The sequence below is a fragment of the Saccopteryx leptura genome, chromosome 4, assembly GCF_036850995.1.
Source record: "Saccopteryx leptura isolate mSacLep1 chromosome 4, mSacLep1_pri_phased_curated, whole genome shotgun sequence".
NCBI lineage: Eukaryota > Metazoa > Chordata > Mammalia > Chiroptera > Emballonuridae > Saccopteryx > Saccopteryx leptura.
Genome location: NC_089506.1, coordinates 122754732 through 122771340, shown reverse-complemented (window position 1 = coordinate 122771340; position 16609 = coordinate 122754732). Strand labels below are relative to the sequence as shown.

The 16609-nt window shown below is 51.3% G+C and overlaps 2 protein-coding genes across 6 annotated transcripts in view; one reads left to right on the top strand and one right to left on the bottom strand.

Annotated features, from left to right (window-relative positions):
• AFMID (arylformamidase) overlaps positions 1–9380 on the bottom strand; it is a 26207-nt gene extending 16827 nt beyond the window's left edge. For 3 of the 4 annotated variants that reach the window (XR_010751090.1, XM_066381399.1, XM_066381400.1), the window contains exons 1-3: positions 8498–8555; positions 7350–7461; positions 5697–5787 (exon numbers count right to left, since the gene is read on the bottom strand). Coding sequence is in view for 3 of the 4 variants with exons in the window: in XM_066381399.1 (XP_066237496.1) it covers positions 5697–5787; positions 7350–7461; positions 8498–8544 (250 nt within the window). In the remaining variant the exon portion in view is untranslated. Of the gene's footprint in view, positions 1–5696; positions 5788–7349; positions 7462–8497; positions 8556–9321 lie in introns of those variants that run through there. The other variant, XM_066381401.1, reaches the window with a different exon arrangement.
• On the top strand, positions 7536–16609 carry TK1 (thymidine kinase 1). Of its 2 annotated transcripts, XM_066381403.1 has the most exons (8): positions 7536–7811; positions 7917–7948; positions 8245–8430; positions 9348–9458; positions 12757–12850; positions 15099–15188; positions 15498–15617; positions 15707–16609. In XM_066381403.1, the coding sequence occupies exons 4-8, from the start codon at positions 9358–9360 to the stop codon at positions 15902–15904; spliced, it is 603 nt and encodes a 200-aa protein (XP_066237500.1). In that variant the 5' UTR covers positions 7536–7811; positions 7917–7948; positions 8245–8430; positions 9348–9357; the 3' UTR covers positions 15905–16609. The 2 variants fall into 2 exon arrangements, with proteins under 2 accessions (XP_066237500.1, XP_066237499.1); XM_066381402.1 differs by lacking the exon at positions 8245–8430.

Below are 16609 nucleotides of genomic sequence, written 5' to 3'. Positions count from 1 at the left end.
GCTCAAATCAATCCAGGGCTCCAGGGTCAGTTGGCTCCTGCTCCCATAACAAATACCATAGCACAGGCGGCTTAGACCATAGACACTGATTTCTCACAGCTCTGGAGACTGAAAGGCCAAGATCAAGGTGCCAGCAGAACTGGCATCTGGCAGGGGTCCTCCCCTTGGGTTGCATGCAGCCGCCTCCATCTCTGAGCTCACACGCCTCTTCTTTGTGCATGTAACTCTCTCTCCCCGGGGAGGTAAGCTCTCTGGTGTCTCTTCAAACAGTCCTCCAGGATCGGGACCCTACCCTTAGGACATTTGACATTAATGACTTCCTTAGAAGCTCTGCCTCCAAACGCAGCCACACTATGGGACAGGGCATCTGTCAACATGTGAATTTGGTTGGACACAAAGATTCAGGTCACAAAAGTTCTCAAGCTTCTCCAATGGTCTTGGGGCTGTACAAAATCAACTCTCCACTGCTCACCTTCTCCAAGCAGCTGACCTGACCTCCCTCTGCTATCCCCCTCACCTGTCATGACTTCTGTTAGGAGCACCTGCCCTCCTAACAGACTGACACTGACCTACTCCTTCTGTTCTTTGTTTCTCATCTCCCTCCCTCCATTCAGAATCACAGCAATACATGGGCGGAGGTTGTCTGTTTGGCTCACAGATATATCCCACACACATAGATAAGTGACCAGTCTACATGAAGCACCCAACAAATATTCACTGACTGGAATAGTAAACGATGAACCAGTCTACTGCTGAGAAGCATCTAGGCTTGGCTACCCCTGACAACCCGGGGGTGAGATCCTGGCGCATATATCACCCCACCTGCATGCAAGGATCTGCAGGACGCGCTCTCAGCAGTGGAGTTTCTGGATCAAAGGCATATGCTTTGGTCATTTTGCCACTGCCCTCCCATCAGCACGGTATGAATATGTCTTTGCCTGACAAGCTCATCAACAGAGTGGTCTCACTGCAAGGTAGCAATTTCTTTCTTTTGTTTTGTTTTTTAAATTTTTTTTTATTAAGTGTGAGGCAGACAGACAGACAAGACATCCTGCTCCCACATGTGCCCTGAGCAGGATCCACCTGGCTAACCCCTATAGGGTGATGCTCTGCTCATCTGAAGCCACTGCTCTGTTGCTCAGGAACTGAGTTATTTTATTTTAGCACCTGAGATGAGGCCATAAAGCCATCCTCAGCGCCCGGGCCAACTTGCTTGAACCTTCTGAGCCATGGCTAAGAGAGGGGAAGAGGGGGGGGGGGAGAAGGGGGAGGGGTGGAGAAGCAAATGGTTGCTTCTCCTATGTGCCCTGGCCAGGAATCGAACCCGGGACTCCCACACACTGGGCTGATGCTCTACTGCTGAGCCAACCGGCCAGGGCACAAGGTAGCAATTTCAATAATACAGGGTCCTTAAAGTTTATGTGAGCCAAAGGGATTTATATTGTGAGGAAAAGATCAAGAAAATTCATGTTCCAAATTGAAGAGCAATTATAACCAAGTGGCTGTTAGTGTTCATGATCATGCACAAGTCTCCCTCCCTCAGACATTAACCTCAACTGACCCTGAGGAGAAACTTTCTCTCTAGGAGGTGGTCCAGTGGTTGGTGGCAGACAGTTGAGTGCAGGAACAGAGAAGAAGGTAACCTACAACTTCCTCAAGAGCTTGAATACTCAAGGGCAGGAACACAGGGGGGCTTCAATGAATAGACCTTTTACAAACTTCCTTTCGTGAAAAAGCAAAAATTGGGCTTCTATTAAGACAACCCAAAGTTGTCTTACAGAGAGATACGCCAGGACCAGGAAGCAGGGTCCAGGGACTCAACTGAGCATATGTTAGAGCTCTTAGGGGACACAGGGGCCCGAGCTCCTAGAGAGCAATGCCATGGCGGAGGAGGGAGGTCTGCCAGACAGCCTGCAGGGCAAGGGCATAGTACACCCACAGAAGCCATCCAAGGAAAGGCCGGGCAGTCAGCCCCCAACTAGTTAACAATGGTGGTGAAATTATTGATGACTTTATTTTTTAAATCCTTTTCAGTAAGCCTATGCTCCTTTTGTTCTAAGAAAACAATGGTACCTAAAAGTAGTCAACCACAGACGGGGCAGAGCAGGGCTACTGGGTGTGGTCTGTGGACACTGCCCTGTTTGCTACCAGCCCATGATGAGCTTCCAACATAAGGTGAAAGCCAGCATTTAGAATATATGCAGTTTAGTAGAATGGCTTTGTCTAGCGAACTTAATAATAAGAAATTAAGGCTTTTGCCTGACCTGTGGTGACGCAATGGATGAAGTATTGACCTGGAATGCTGAGGTCACCAGTTCGAAACCCTGGGCTTGCCTGGTCAAGGCCCATGTGACAAGGAACCAAAGAACAACTGAAGTGAAGCAACTATGAATTGATACTTCTCACTCCCGCTACCCTCTCCTCTGTAAAATCAATCAAATAAACTCTTAAAAAAAAAAAAAAAGAGATAGAAACACTGATTTGTTTCTGTATGTGTCCTGACTGGGGAACAATCACAACCCTGGCACGCAGGGACCACATCTGAACCGAATAATCTATCCGGCCAGGTCATGGTGTCATCTTGAGCACAGGCATGGTGTGTATCTTTTTTTTTTTTTTTTTTGGTGGCAGAGACAGAGAGTCAGAGAGAGGGACAGACAGACAGGAAGGGAGAGAGATGAGAAACATCAGTTCTTCACTGCAGCACCTTAGTTGTTCATTGATTGCTTTCTCATATGTGCCTTGACTGGGGGCTACAGCAGACCAAGTAACCCCTTGCTCAAGCTAGTGACCTTGGGCTCAGGCTGGTGAGTGTTGCTCAAACCCGATGAGCCCGCGCTCAAGCTGGCGACCTCGGGGTCTCGAACCTGGGTCCTCCACATCCCAGTCTGATGCTCTATCCACTGCGGTACCACCTGGTCAGGTGGCATGGTGTGTATCTTCCCAGCTGTATTAAAGGGTTCAATCTCTAGTGGCTTGCCTGTGATGCACACTGTAGTTTGGTTTAATCTTTACCCAACAAAATCTTTCTCTTTGTGGAGAGGTTTTCTGGCTTGTTGGGAGAGTGTTTTGTTTTTTTTTTTTGTTTTTTTTGAGAGAGAGAGGACAGACAGGGATAGACAGATAGGAAGGGAGAGAGATGAGAAGCATCAACTCATAGTTGCAGCACTTCAGTTGTTCAATGATGACTTCTCATATGGGCCTTGACCAGGGGGTTCCAGCCAAGCCAGTGAGCCTTTGCTCAAGCCAGTGACCTTGGGCTCAAGCCAGCAACCATGGGGTCATGTCTAAGATCCCATGTTCAAGAAGGCAACCTTGGGGTTTTGAACCTGGGACCTGAGCATCCCTGGTTGATGCTCTATCCACGGCATCACCACTGGTCAGGCAGGAAACTTTATCTTTCATTTTTTTCTACTTTCCATCCCTTTTGTTATATTTTGCTGCCTCTCATCAGTTTGATTCCAGGGAGGCAAGCTCCAAGGTTGCAGGCAGCACTGATGAGGAGGTCTGGGGAACTCCACCCGAGAAAACCAGCTGGTGGGCACACACTAATGTTGTCTATCATCACCCCACACACACACACACCACCTGTTTCACTCTTCCCTGGAAGCGTCCTGGAAGCTCCACAGAGGTGGTGACCATCACTGGCTGCGTGAGCTTGGGTAAGTTATTTAACCTCATCAAGCAGGGCCCGGACTGGGGCGGGGGGTAAGTGAGAGCACAGTATTGGAGAGTGGCACCAAAAAACCCAGTAATGAAGGTTGTTATGGGCTAAGTGTCTTCTCTGTGCCTCCCCCAAAGTCATATGTGGAAGCCCTGCTCCCTAATAGGATGGTATTTGGAGGTGGTCCCTTGGGGAGGTGATTAAGGTCAGATGAGGTTATGAGGGTGAAACCCCTGTGATGGGATCACTGGCCTTATAAGGAAGAAAGACCAGAACTCTCTCCCTGCCATGTGAGGATACAGAGACAGCAGCGGCCTGAAAGCCAGGAACAGAACTCTCACCAGGGAACCAAATCGGCTGGCACCTTGACCTTGGACTTCTCAGCTTCCAAAACTGTGAGAAATAGATTCCTATTGTTTAAGCTGCCCAGGTGATGGCATTTTGTTATGGCAGCTCAAGCTGACCAATATAAAGATAAATAATATTTAAGAGCAATATATTATTTTAAAATAAAAGTTAATATGAAAAAGTCCATGATGAACAAAATGTCGGCATTTTAAAGAGAGACAGGCTCCCTGTCCCCACACATGCCCGGCTCTGCTCACTCGCTTGGTACACTAGTGAAGATGTTCTTTATCTACAGAATGGGTCAGATGGAGCATTTTTGGTCCTCTGGGCCAGCTGGAGCATCAAGAAAGGAAAGGAGGTGGAATATGAACTGAAAGCTGACCACAGGGCTCGCGGAAAGTGGTTACCAGGGTTACCAGAAAGTGTCTCGGGGGCAACGCAGCATGTGCATCTCAGCTCTTGCTACCTATGAGTGACTCTTTCTCAACAGGGTTAGCTCTTCATCCCCAAGATGAGTAAGACAGACAAACAGGTTTTCTACAAGCTCATGCAGAGGTCACTACACACTCAAATATTTACTGAGCAAAGAGCAATGTACTGGCACCGGGCTGGGCACAGCACAGAACTCTGAAGAGCTCAGGACACTGCTCTAACCCACACCTGTTGGGACAGGGTGGGTGCTAGGAAGTCCCCATGAGCCTGTGCCCTGGTGGGTTATCTCACGTTAGAGAACCGTCTGGCTGGGAGCTCTGTTCAGCGTGCTCAAACAAGGCAGATCCCAACACCCGATTTTCCGAACTGGCTACGTCCCTACTCACACTTCCCCGTGAAGCCTGCTTCCCAGCCCTCCTTTGCTAAGTGTAAGAACAGCAGCACAGCACTCTGGAAACACAGGGCAGTGATGGGAACGAACCTTGACACTCACTAGCTTACAGGTCCCAAAGTACTTTTTTTTTTCTTTCTTTAAAGACTTGTTTCTTCTTTTTCTTTTTATTTATTTTTTTTAAGACTTTATTTATTTTAGAGAGGAGAGAGAGAGAGAGAGAAGGGGGAGGAGCAGGAAGCATCAACTCCCGTATGTGCCTTGACCAGGCAAACCCAGGGTTTCGAACTGGTGACCTCAGTGTTCCAGGTCAATGCTTTATCTTCTGCGCCATCGCAGGTCAGGCTTTCTTTCTTTTTATTGATTTTTTTTAAAGAGAGAAAGGATGAGAAAGAAAGAAAAATATCGAGTTGTTGTTCTACTTATTTATGCGTTCCTTGGTTGATTCTTTTAGGTTCCTGACGGGGATCAAACCCGCAGCCTTGGTGTATCGAGACGATGTTCTAACCTAGTAAGCTACACTGCCAGGGCCAAGCCCTGATTTCTTTAGAGAAAAAAGGAGTCCTCTTTTTTTTTACTCCTTCTCCCAGTGCCACTGTGGAATGTGACCTTAAGGCCTGGGCATGGTTGGCAGAGCAGGAGAGGCAGTGAGGCATGATTGACAAGGAGAGCCTGTTCTGCAGCAAGGGCTCCTTGGTGCCTGGCCTGAGCCCACCAGGAGGTTTATGCAGTGCCTGGGCTTTGGGAATGCCCTGAGAAATGGGCTGTGCAATGACTCCTGTCCCCACCCCCATCATTCTGCACCACTTTAGTCACATGCTAAAGTCCACCCAGAGCAGCCACAGAGAGGTCCCCCAGTACCCTCGTTTCCCATCTTTGTGTAGGTCCTCAGGACTTCCTCTGCTCCTAGTCGTACAGCCCATCTGCTGGGGGTGTACTGCTTCTCCAACTCCTATGGGACACAGACATAGGTTCCAGAAGATTTTCGTTCTCCACATAGCATGTGCCCTACCATCCCCATGCCTGGGTGCTCCTGTCTCGAGAAGCTCCCTCCCCGTTGGCGCAGGCTCTCAGACACCCTCAGCTTCCTTCAAGCCCTTCCAGTCTCCAGCCTGGCAACCCTTTCCCAATCTCCCCCCACTGATTAATGAGGTGCTTCAGATACAGCATTGCAGACACTTTCAGATCCGCGGTCTAGAGTGGCAACCATGCCTTTAACCAGCAAACAGCCTTAAAGGGAAGATGAGGTCCCATAACTGTGTTCTGATTAACGCCAGCAGCTTTGACCATGGGAGGTCAGGGAGCTGGGGTGGCAACTATAGAAAGTGACGTGGACCTAATCTGCCCTTAGAGGGAACGATGTTGACGGTGGGAGGACACAGCAGAATTGAAGGCACAGAGGTGATAAGGAAGGAACTGAAGGTCAGTCTGTGTTAACCAACCAGATGGCTGAAGCACAGAGGCGAGGTTGGGAAGCTGGAACTGCAGACAGAGGGTTTTGAACGTCAGGCTAAAATGTTCAGAACCAGTGCAGCAAGTAACAAGGAACAGGGATTTGGAGAAAGGACACAAAGACAAAAGAGAATGGATAAAAGCTGGGTTGGGAAATTTGAAGACAGGGTGGCCTCATGGAAAGGTCTCAGGCTCTGGACTCAGATAAGGCTGAGTGCTATCCAAGCTCCATCACTTATAGGCTGTTTCACCATGGGCAGTTTATAATCTCTGGCTCTCAGTTCCCTTGTCTATTTAGTGGGTATAATAATGGCAGCCTTACAAGGTTAAAAGACACAAGGCATGTAAACAAAGTAAAGCTAATAACCCCTCTAATGTGGGTTACCTCTTTGTCCTGTTGAACAGGGCTCTTGGCCAGGGGTCTGCACAATCTGTACCTGTAACTGTTACTGCCTGTAAGCTGGTCACAGCCATGCCTGGCCCACTCTGCTATCATCATCTTTATTGCTATTATTTATGATAATGATATTGCAATGGATTTCTGATGATCCTCTGATATTGTCGGGGTGTGTGTGACAGAGACAGGCAGACAACGGGATTTCTTAGGGGCAGTATCCATAACTTTATCAGATTCTCAGATGCATGGATGACCATAAAAAGAATCACTGCCTAAAATGCAGGAAAACTTGTTAGGAAATTAAAATTGAATGATAATCCTAACAAGTGCTTCACATAGGTTGTTTCTAACCCTCACAAGTACCCCTCAGTTAACACCTGCGTCTGGCAACATCATTCGCACGCATTGCACAACCTCAGATTAAATCAGAGAACTTCGGTTCCAACTCCTCTGGTTTGTGGATATTCGCGTAGCCAGGGCTTCAATTTTCTCCACCCCAAAAGTCTGGCTCATCGACGCATAAAGGCCTGCCCGCGGTGCTGAAGCTCTCGGGAGCGGGCACGCAGTAGGCATTCCACCGCACCCTCAGAGCCTTCTTACAACTTCCACCTAATCATCTCTGGGCTGCCCTCTCCAACCCCAGCCCCTCCCTGCAAGTCGCCTACCTCCTTACACATCTTCCTCCAGGCAGCCTCGCCCTTGCGACCTTCTCCAGGCGCATCCATCCGGACGTCCGGACCAGATTCGCTTGCGCCCGCGTTCTCACCCAGGGCGGACCTAAGAGTAAGGGGCGTGGCGAGGCTCCGACCAGGCCCCACCCCCGAGCACGTCCCCACCCCGGCGACCGGAGCGCGCGTCCTCGGTCCCTCTAGCTAGGGGACGCGCAGTGGATTAAAATCTCCCGCCAATTCCGCGGCCGCTCCGGTGATTGACTCCCACAGACCGCGGCGCCGGCTCCCCATTGGCCCGCGCTCGTGGGAGGTGGGCGCGCGGGAACCAGCGCAAGTTTCCGCACCCGCAGCGGTGTATCATCTGTGTTCAGCAAGGTTACCGCAGGCGCCATGAGCTGCGCCAACCTGCCCTCGGTGCTGCCCAGCTCCCCCAGCAAGACCCGGGGGCAGATCCAGGTGCGAGCGCCACGGCGGGGTCCCAGCATGCGGGAGCGGGGTTGCGGCTGGTGCCCCGGCGTCGGTGCGCCGCGGGCCCTGGAGTGACCTCTTCTTCTCTCCTAGGTGATCCTCGGACCCATGTTCTCAGGAAAAAGGTAATAGTCTCGTGGGGGGTGGGTGGACTGGGACCACCTCTTCCTCCTCCTCCTCTCCCCCCGGAAATCCTGTCCTCCTCTCCTCTCCCCACCGGGACCCCGTCCTCCTCCCCTGGCGCCCCCCCCCAGGCCTGTTGCCTCTGTCAGAGCCCCCCTGTAGAACAGCCCTCAGCCGCCACTGCCAGACCTTGCGCTCCCGCCCTGGATACCTTCCCAGCCAGGATGCCACTGCTCCCAGAAATCTGGTCTTTTTTTTTTTCTTCTTCTTTTTTTTTTTTTTTTTTTTTTTTACAGAGACAGAGAGAGAGTCAGAGATAGGGACAGACAGACAGGAACGTAGAGAGATGAGAAGCATCAGTCATTAGTTCTTCGTTGGGACACCTTAGTTGTTCATTGATTGCTTTCTCATATGTGCCTTGACCACGGGCCTTCAGCAGACGGAGTAACCCCTTGCTTGAGCCAGCGACCTTGGGTCCAAGCTGGTGAGCTTTTTTTTCCCCCCCTCAAACCAGAGCTCGTGCTCAAGCTGGCAACTTCGGGATCTCGAACCTGGGTCCTCCGCATCCCAGTCTGACCCAGTCTGATGCTCCATCCATTGCGCCACCACCTGGTCAGGCAGAAATCTGGTCTTGAAGGCTGTACACTCCTTCCCTGCCGGCCCAGGTCAAACTCTCCTTCCTGAGCTGGTCTCAGTTGTTTACAGTTTAACCTCTCACTCAAAAGGGGGCGTGCAAGTCTTAAAAATTGTGTCCCCTGGGAACCAGGCCTTGTTCCTCCTGTAGGATCTGTAAGCCTCCTTCCAGTGACTGTTCCCTTAGATGGTCAGGAAACTTCCTGCACTGAGAAAGGAGTCAAGCTGCTCGTCTTTGCTCCCGGGTATGATGGAACTGGACCAGGTGGGGCTAGTGAGCCCCTCAGTAACTCCCTGGCCCTGGGAACACTCCAGCCCAAATCCCTGGCCCATGAAAGTGAGGCTCAGGGTAGGCTCTTAGACACAGAAGCAAAGTGCTTTCTGTGTGGCACAAGGTTTTATGACGTCCCAACTGTGAAGAACTCTGGGAGGAGATCACTTTGGAATGCAATCTGGGCCCCTCGCCTCTGCCTGTGGCCTTGGTGCACCCCAGCATATTCCTAAGAAACTTACCCCTCCAGCCCTTCCTCCCCAGGGCCATTCTTTGTCCCTAGTGAATAGGGCACTTGTTTACATCCCTCTCAGGTCCAGATCAAACTCTCAGAGCAGGGCCCTCTAGTCCTCACTAGTCTTTCCCACACTGCCCTGCAGTCTTTCTGTCCATCAGTGGGTGCCTGTAGCCCCTAGAAGGTGGTAGGGAGCCTGGCTTCCTCCTTGCCGCCTCTTACTCCATAGGCCTTACCTGCTACTCTGTCTTTGCCTTTGCAGTACTGAGCTGATGAGACGGGTCCAGCGCTTCCAGATTGCCCAGTATAAGTGCCTGGTGATCAAATACGCCAAAGACACACGGTACAGCAGCAAGTTCTCCACTCATGACCGGTCAGTCCCTGCTTTTTTGTCCTGCCTTGACAGCTTATCTGAGAAGCCCTGTGAAAACTCACAGGGCATAGAACATGCTGTCAGAGTTCTTTAGTGAAGATGGTTAATAAGGCTTGAATGTTCAAATTGGCAAACTTTCCAGGTTGCATGGCAAGGTAGCCTAGGACTTGGCCTTTCACAGGACTCTAGCCCAGTAGTTCTTAGCTGGGGGCGATTTCCTCCCCACTGCCCCCCTCCCCCAGTCCATTTGGCAATGCCTAGAGATGTTCTCACTTTTCATAACTAGATGCTCTTGGCATCTAGTGGGCAGAGGCCAGGAATGCTACTGAGCATCCTGCAATGCACAGGACAACCCCCACGACACCAGTGACCTGCCATAGTCAGTAGTACCTGCCAAGGATGGGAGTCCTGCTCTGAAGTTTATACCTATGCAGAGGTTGCAAGCTGGTGTTGTTTGGCTTGCACATTGGTTTTTATTTAATTTTTCAATGGGCTTGTCCTTGTTGATTCCCTATGGACTTGTGGCCTTTATGCATCCCTGTTTTGTTTATCTGCCTGTGCCCAGTGCACATTTCAGGCTGCAATGTGAGGTCAGAGTTAAATTTAGTTCCCCTCCAGCCCTCTCCTTGGCAGCAGATTGGGGCCTGGTGTTTCTCAGCTTGAGACACTCCTTTCTTGGTCCTCTGGACTGTCCCCTGGGCCCCCACCAGCAAAACCATGCTGTGGGAGCATGGTGTTTCTGAAGCCAGGTAGAGGGGGGTGGGGTAGGAGAGTGCTGGGGACTTGCAGTTAGTTGTATGGAATTGGAGTGATGTTTTGGGTCGTGCTGTCTGATGTGGGTCCACTTACACTTCCCAATTTGCTTCCTCATCTCTAAACTGTGTCCACTGCACAGAGCAGGGCACATCCATACAGGAGGCAACACTGCAGTGATCAGAAGTCCAGTTTCTCAAGTCGGTCAGATTGGGGTTAAATCCGAGCTCTGATTCAGTGTCACAGTCCTGTCTAACATAGGCTACAGGGTGGTGACTGTGACCGAGTGCTTGGCAGGCATGACAAAGCTCCCAGATACTGCCCTTATGGAAGCTGGAACAGACTTGCTCTCTGCCTACCCTCTGCTTTTCTGTTTCAGGAGGGGATGGGAATTTAACATGCATGGAACAATAGGGTGAAAGCCAGGTAATAACTAAGTTGTAAGGCGCTTTATTTTTTTATAAATACAGCTACAAACTGCTGAGCTTTCAGGAAACTATCAGCTCCTCTGAAGACTAGCTCAGGAACAGCAAAAATGGAAACAATAGGCCCTGGCCGGTTGGCTCAGCGGTGGAGCGTCGGCCTGGCGTGCGGGGGACCTGGGTTCGATTCCCGGCCAGGGCACATAGGAGAAGTGCCCATTTGCTTCTCTACCCCTCCTTCTTCTTCCTCTCTGTCTCTCTCTTCCCCTCCCGCAGCCAAGGCTCCATTGGAGCAAAGATGGCCCGGGCGCTGGGGATGGCTCCTTGGCCTCTGCCCCAGGCGCTAGAGTGGCTCTGGTCTCGGCAGAGCGATGCCCCGGAGGGGCAGAGCATCGCCCCCTGGTGAGCAGAGCATCGCCCCTGGTGGGCGTGCCGGGTGGATCCCGGTCGGGCGCATGCGGGAGTCTGTCTGACTATCTCTCCCCATTTCCAGCTTCAGAAAAAAAAAGAAAAAAAAATGGAAACAATAAAACAACATTGTAGAAAAACCCAGGAACTATTTTAAAAGACAGGACAAAGAACAGCATTCCTCTTCAAAAAGGCGCTGGCTGTAGGGGGAAAGTAGGGTACAGAGTGTCATTTAATGCACTGGAACATTCCGACGTGTGGCCTTTCAAACTGCTGGGTTGGACTCTCCCCCAGGACACAAGGCTGCAGATTGAATCCTACTCTGCCAGCTAATCACTCTGTGATTATAGAGGAGTTTCTTCATTGGCCGGAGAAGCCAAGTGCAAGAAATTCTTCTAGGTTGTCGTGCTGCTGTTGGAATCCAGGCTTAGCTCTGCCCCGGGCATGCAGGACTCACAGTCAGGTGCCAATGGTCTTCCCAGGGCCATGCCACAGCTTTCCTGGGCCCTGGGCTCTTTGCCTTAGTAGATCCCTTCCTCCATGCAAAGTAAAAGAATACAACATATTTTTTTTTATTTTTATTTTATTTTTCTGAAGCTGGAAACGGGGAGAGACAGACAGATTCCCGCATGTGCCCGACCGGGATCCACCCGGCACGCCCACCAGGGGGCGACGCTCTGCCCACTAGGGGGCGATGCTCTGCCCCTCCGGGGGGTCGCTCTGTTGTGACCAGAGCCACTCTAGCGCCTGGGGCAGAGGCCAAGGATCCATCCCCAGCGCCCGGGCCATCTTTGCTCCAATGGAGCCTCGGCTGCGGGAGGGGAAGAGAGAGACAGAGAGGAAGGAGAGGGGGTGGGGTGGAGAAGCAGATGGGCGCTTCTCCTGTGTGCCCTGGCCGGGAATCAAACCCGGGACTTCTGCACGCCAGGCTGACGCTCTACCACTGAGCCAACTGGCCAGGGCCAGAATACAACATATTTTATGACTGGTTTGTAACACAGGCTGAGTTATATTTAGTCTGTGCGTGTGTGTGTGTGTGTGTGTGTGTGTGTGTGTGTGTGTGTGACAAAGAGGGACAGATAGACAGGAAGGGAAAGAGAAGAGAAGCATCAAGTCTTCACTGGCTCCTTAGTCTCCTTAGTCGTTCATTGATTGCTTTCTCATATGTGCCTTGACTAGGGGGCTACAGCAGAGCGAGTGACCCCTTGCTTAAGCCAGCGACCTTGGGGTCATGTCCATGAGCCCACACTCAAGCCGACAACCTCAGAATTTCAAACCTGGGTCCTCTGCATCCCAGTCTGATGCTCTATCCACTGCGTCACTGCCTGGTCAGGCTATATTTAGTATTCTGACTTTTAAATGAAATTAAAACATTTTCTTGGCCTCTAAAAGTACCGTGGCTCGGGACACTGCCTGATGAGGTAACCTTGTCGGCCCTAGGGCCCCTGAGCAGAAGCAGAGGAGAGCTTTACATTGGCATCTCAGATTTCTAGTCCCGAGTGTAAGGTGAAATAGCTTGCTTGTGTTGAATAACCGGTTTTCTGCACCAGGGCCTTGATTCTCCCCCCTGCCTTCCCATGGGTGCTGACTTCTCCAAGCTCTAGGCAGACTTGGCAGCCTCTCTGCCAGCAGAGGTCACCAGCGCTGGCCCCTGCCTCTGGCTCCAGTCTCCCAGGTCTCCCTGACCTGCTCATGCTCTGGCTCTCTCTCCCCAGGAACACCATGGAGGCGCTACCAGCCTGCCTGCTACGGGACGTGGCCCAGGAGGCCCTGGGTGTGGCTGTCATAGGCATTGATGAAGGGCAGTTTGTAAGTTGGCTTGTCCTGGCCTTGTTCTTCCTGTGAACCCCCTGACTGTCCCTTTTCTGTCTTTCTTTTGTTCTCTGGGTTAAGCTGGACAGCAAATGGTAGGTTGGCCATTTTTCCTTGTGCCTTTGGAAGAGCATCAGCACTCTTGTAGCTTATGAGAAGGTCAGCCCATAGCTTCTTCTCCAGGCAAGTCAGCGGTCTGCTTTCGTAACAGCGTGTCCTGGAGGTTTTGTGTTCATTTACCCTGTTTTGCATGTGGTGTGCCTTCTGACTGAGCACTCAGGGCTTCATTCCTGGCGAGAGGATGAAGCCATGGTCCCTTCAGTCTGTCTCTGTGAGGTGTTCTAGGCACATGTCCCAAGGTGCTGGGTTTTGAGGACTATTTTTCATTTTGGGGATTTCTGGTTAGCTCCTTTTTTGTATCTGCTACTCATCTGTGTGTAACAATTTGCTGTCTTTCTTTTTGATTGATGCTGCTCCACACGCATCCTGTTGACTCTCTCTCACTCTTTCAGCTGACGTCGTTTTCCAGGTTTGTTGGCTGCTTGCATTCATTTCTCCTTTGTAAGTTGCCTTTTAAGGGTGTGCACCCATTTTTCTCTTGGTTTGTCCTGTATCTAGCTGACCTGATACACCTGGTGCCGCTTGGTCACATGCTGTAAATATTCTCCCGTTCGTTTGCTGTCGGGTTTTGCCTGGCTTTTCATTTAGTCTTTTACCATTTGTTGTTGAATGCTTTATTGTCACATCTTCCATGCCTGTCCCTGTGGCCTTTGAACCTTCAGTGCCCGCGTGACTGCCAGGAAGCAGGTCCAGGGATCCTTTGGTGGCGACCTGAGCCAGTCCGCTCTCGGCAAGAGGATGACAGAGGGGCAGATCTACCTCCAGACCTCCTCATCTTCCCTTTGGGTTCTCTTCCCCCATCAGACCTTGTTCAGGAAGTGGCTCGCGGCATGCCGATCACCAGTGTGCAGAACCGGCCGAGGAGCCCCAGTGGGCAAACTTGTCCCCATCTTCCTTTCCTACTTGGATCCCATACTGTAATTATTTTATTTACCAAGGAAGCCCCAAATTTATGACGTACTTTGAAGTTCCCTTTCAGTGTAGCCCGTATTATTAATGTGCTTGGGCTCCCATACCACAGGCTGGGCTAAAACAATGGAAATCAACTTGGACAGTTCTAGAAGGCTGCAGTCCTGTTGTGGGTAGGGCTGGTGTCATCTGAGGCTGAGAGGGGATGGGTCCAGGCCTCCCTCTCCCCTTGGCTTACAGACAGCTGCTTCTTGTCTTCACAGCATTGTCCCTCCGTGTCTGTCCATATTTCCCTTCTCATAAGGACCCTGGTCATTGGATTGGGGCTCGCCCTACTGGCCTCACTGTAGCTCAGTGGTAGTCAACCTGGTCCCTACTGCCCACTAGTGGGCATTCCAGCTTTCATGGTGGGCGGTAGCGGAGTAACCAAAGTATAAATAAAAAGATAGATTTTACTATAGTAAGTTGTTTTATAAAGATTTATTCTGCCAAACTTAGCGAAAATCCGACATAAAGTACTTGGTAAGCAATTATTATTGTATGCTTTAACTTGCTGTAACTCTGCTTTATAAATTCTATAAAGTAAAGTTACTTCCCTACTTTATAAATCACCATTACTGCAGAACCAGTGGGCGGTTAGAACATTTTACTACTAACAGAGATACAAAAGTGGGTGGTAGGTATAAAAAGGTTGACTACCCCTGCTCTAGCTGAACGACCTCTGCAAAGATTCTGTCTCTAGATAAGGTTACATCTGAGATAGTGATGGTTAGGATTTTAATGTATGAGTTTGGGAGGCAGGGGGGACACAATTTAACGTATAAGATAATCTATAAAACTACTGACAGTAAATGCCAGTAATGTGGTTACCAGTGGACATTTGGAAATGCAGCAGAGACTAGGGTGGCTCCATCCTTACTTTTGATGATTCAGGATCGCCTGCTGGGGCTAAGGGTGTGGTGTTCCCAGGTGGGGGGGGGGTGGCATGTGAACAGGATAGAGCATTCAGGTAGAAGAACCTCTCTATGGGCATCACTGCCATGCACGTGGGTGCCAAGGATCCTCCTAGTGTCCCAGGTTCTGGTGTGGAAGGACCCGTGTGGAGGACAGTGCTGATCTAGGTGGTAGGACTTCCGGGTCTTGCAAGGTCTTCTCTGTGGTCCCCAGAAGCTCTGCTCAGGGTGGATGCTCACTCCCCTCCTACCACACTTTACAGTTCCCCGACATTGTGGAGTTCAGCGAGGCCATGGCCAATGCTGGGAAGACTGTGATCGTGGCTGCGCTAGATGGGACCTTCCAGAGGAAGGTAAAGCATCAGGTCTGGGTCCTGGAATGGCAGCTGGGCAGGAGGAAGGGGCCTGGGCGGAACAGGGTGGTGCACAGAGACAGGCAGCCCAGCGAGCCTCTTTATGTCAGCAAGGCGCTCCCTGGTTTGCCCAGGAGTGAGTCTGTCCCAGCCTTGATGCTCTCTGCGGCTAGGGTTAGAATTCCAAGGGTGGGGAAAGCAAGGTCAAAGCAATTTCCTGACTTCATTGCTTGTGAATCAGAGGATGGCAGAGACAAACCCATCTGGCGAGGGGAATGTGTACACCTGCTGTCTTCCCCTGTCATGTAGGCTTTTGGGACCATCCTGAACCTGGTGCCCCTGGCTGAGAGTGTGGTGAAGCTGACCGCGGTGTGCATGGAGTGCTTCAGAGAGGCCGCATACACCAAGAGGCTGGGCATGGAGAAGGAGGTAGCTGTCGCCCACCTTCTCTGAAGGGTGAGGGTGGCCTGGAGGTGCTGTGCCCACTCAGTCCAGGCCCTTTGTGTCCCCTGGGCCAGGTCGAGGTGATTGGAGGCGCAGACAAGTACCATGCTGTGTGCCGCCTCTGCTACTTCCAGAAGACCTTGGGCCAGCTCGCGGGGCTGGATAAGGAGGATAAGGAGAACTGCCTGGCACTGGGGAAGCTGGGAGAGGCAGCAGGGCCCAGGAAGCCATTGGCCCCTCATCAGATCCTGCAATGCAGCCCAGCCAACTGAGCCTGGGGGAGCTTGCGCCCCCTAGCGGACACCTGTCCCCTGCACACTGAACAACCTTGTCCTAGCAGGAAATCCGGACCAGAGGTTTCACTGGCTTGTGGAACTTTCTGCATCTGCAGGGACCTTGCCTGGCAGGTGGTTTGCAGTCCCATTTCCCTCCTTGCCTGCCCACCGGCTTTTCTCAGTTCCCCTCCCAGCTGCTAGTCCACTCATGATCCAGCCAGGGCTGAAGCTGACTCTGTGCTGTGGCTTGGGCTCTTGCCTTGGCAGACACTGCTTCTCCTTTGGGGTGAGGAGCAGGCCACATGATGTTGTGACATAGGCGCTGCTGACTCCTTCCTCCTCTGTGGCTTTCACTGTTGAGTTTCTGTTCTCACTGGCAAGTCCAGCACTGGCAGCTCCGGCTTAGCACTGAGTCTCATTCCACACAAAGGCACCTATCCCTCTTCCTGGGATGGGCTCCCGGCCCCGGGAGGATGGCTGTACTTGTGCCATCTTGCTTCCCTCTGGGCAGAAAGCCTCTCCTACACTGGTGGTCACCTTCTGCAGAATGACAGCTTCTTTTACATAGGGGACACTTACCCTGCTGGGGCTTAGGTCCCAGGAATTTTCTTGTCTTTTAAGGGGGGGGGGAGGTAGGATCCCTGATTCTTCTGTTGTAGTTTGTGAAATTAATAATGGCATTAAAATGTACTAGTTGATGGA

Excerpts from the sequence above, each read along its gene's own strand:
- TK1 (XM_066381402.1), top strand. The coding sequence starts at position 7,746 with ATGAGCTGCGCCAACCTGCCCTCGGTGCTGCCCAGCTCCCCCAGCAAG. Across the intron at positions 7,812-7,916 it reads AGACCCGGGGGCAGATCCAG|GTGATCCTCGGACCCATGTT; the intron begins GTGCGAGCGCCA and ends CTTCTCTCCTAG. Across the intron at positions 9,459-12,756 it reads AAGTTCTCCACTCATGACCG|GAACACCATGGAGGCGCTAC; the intron begins GTCAGTCCCTGC and ends CTCTCTCCCCAG.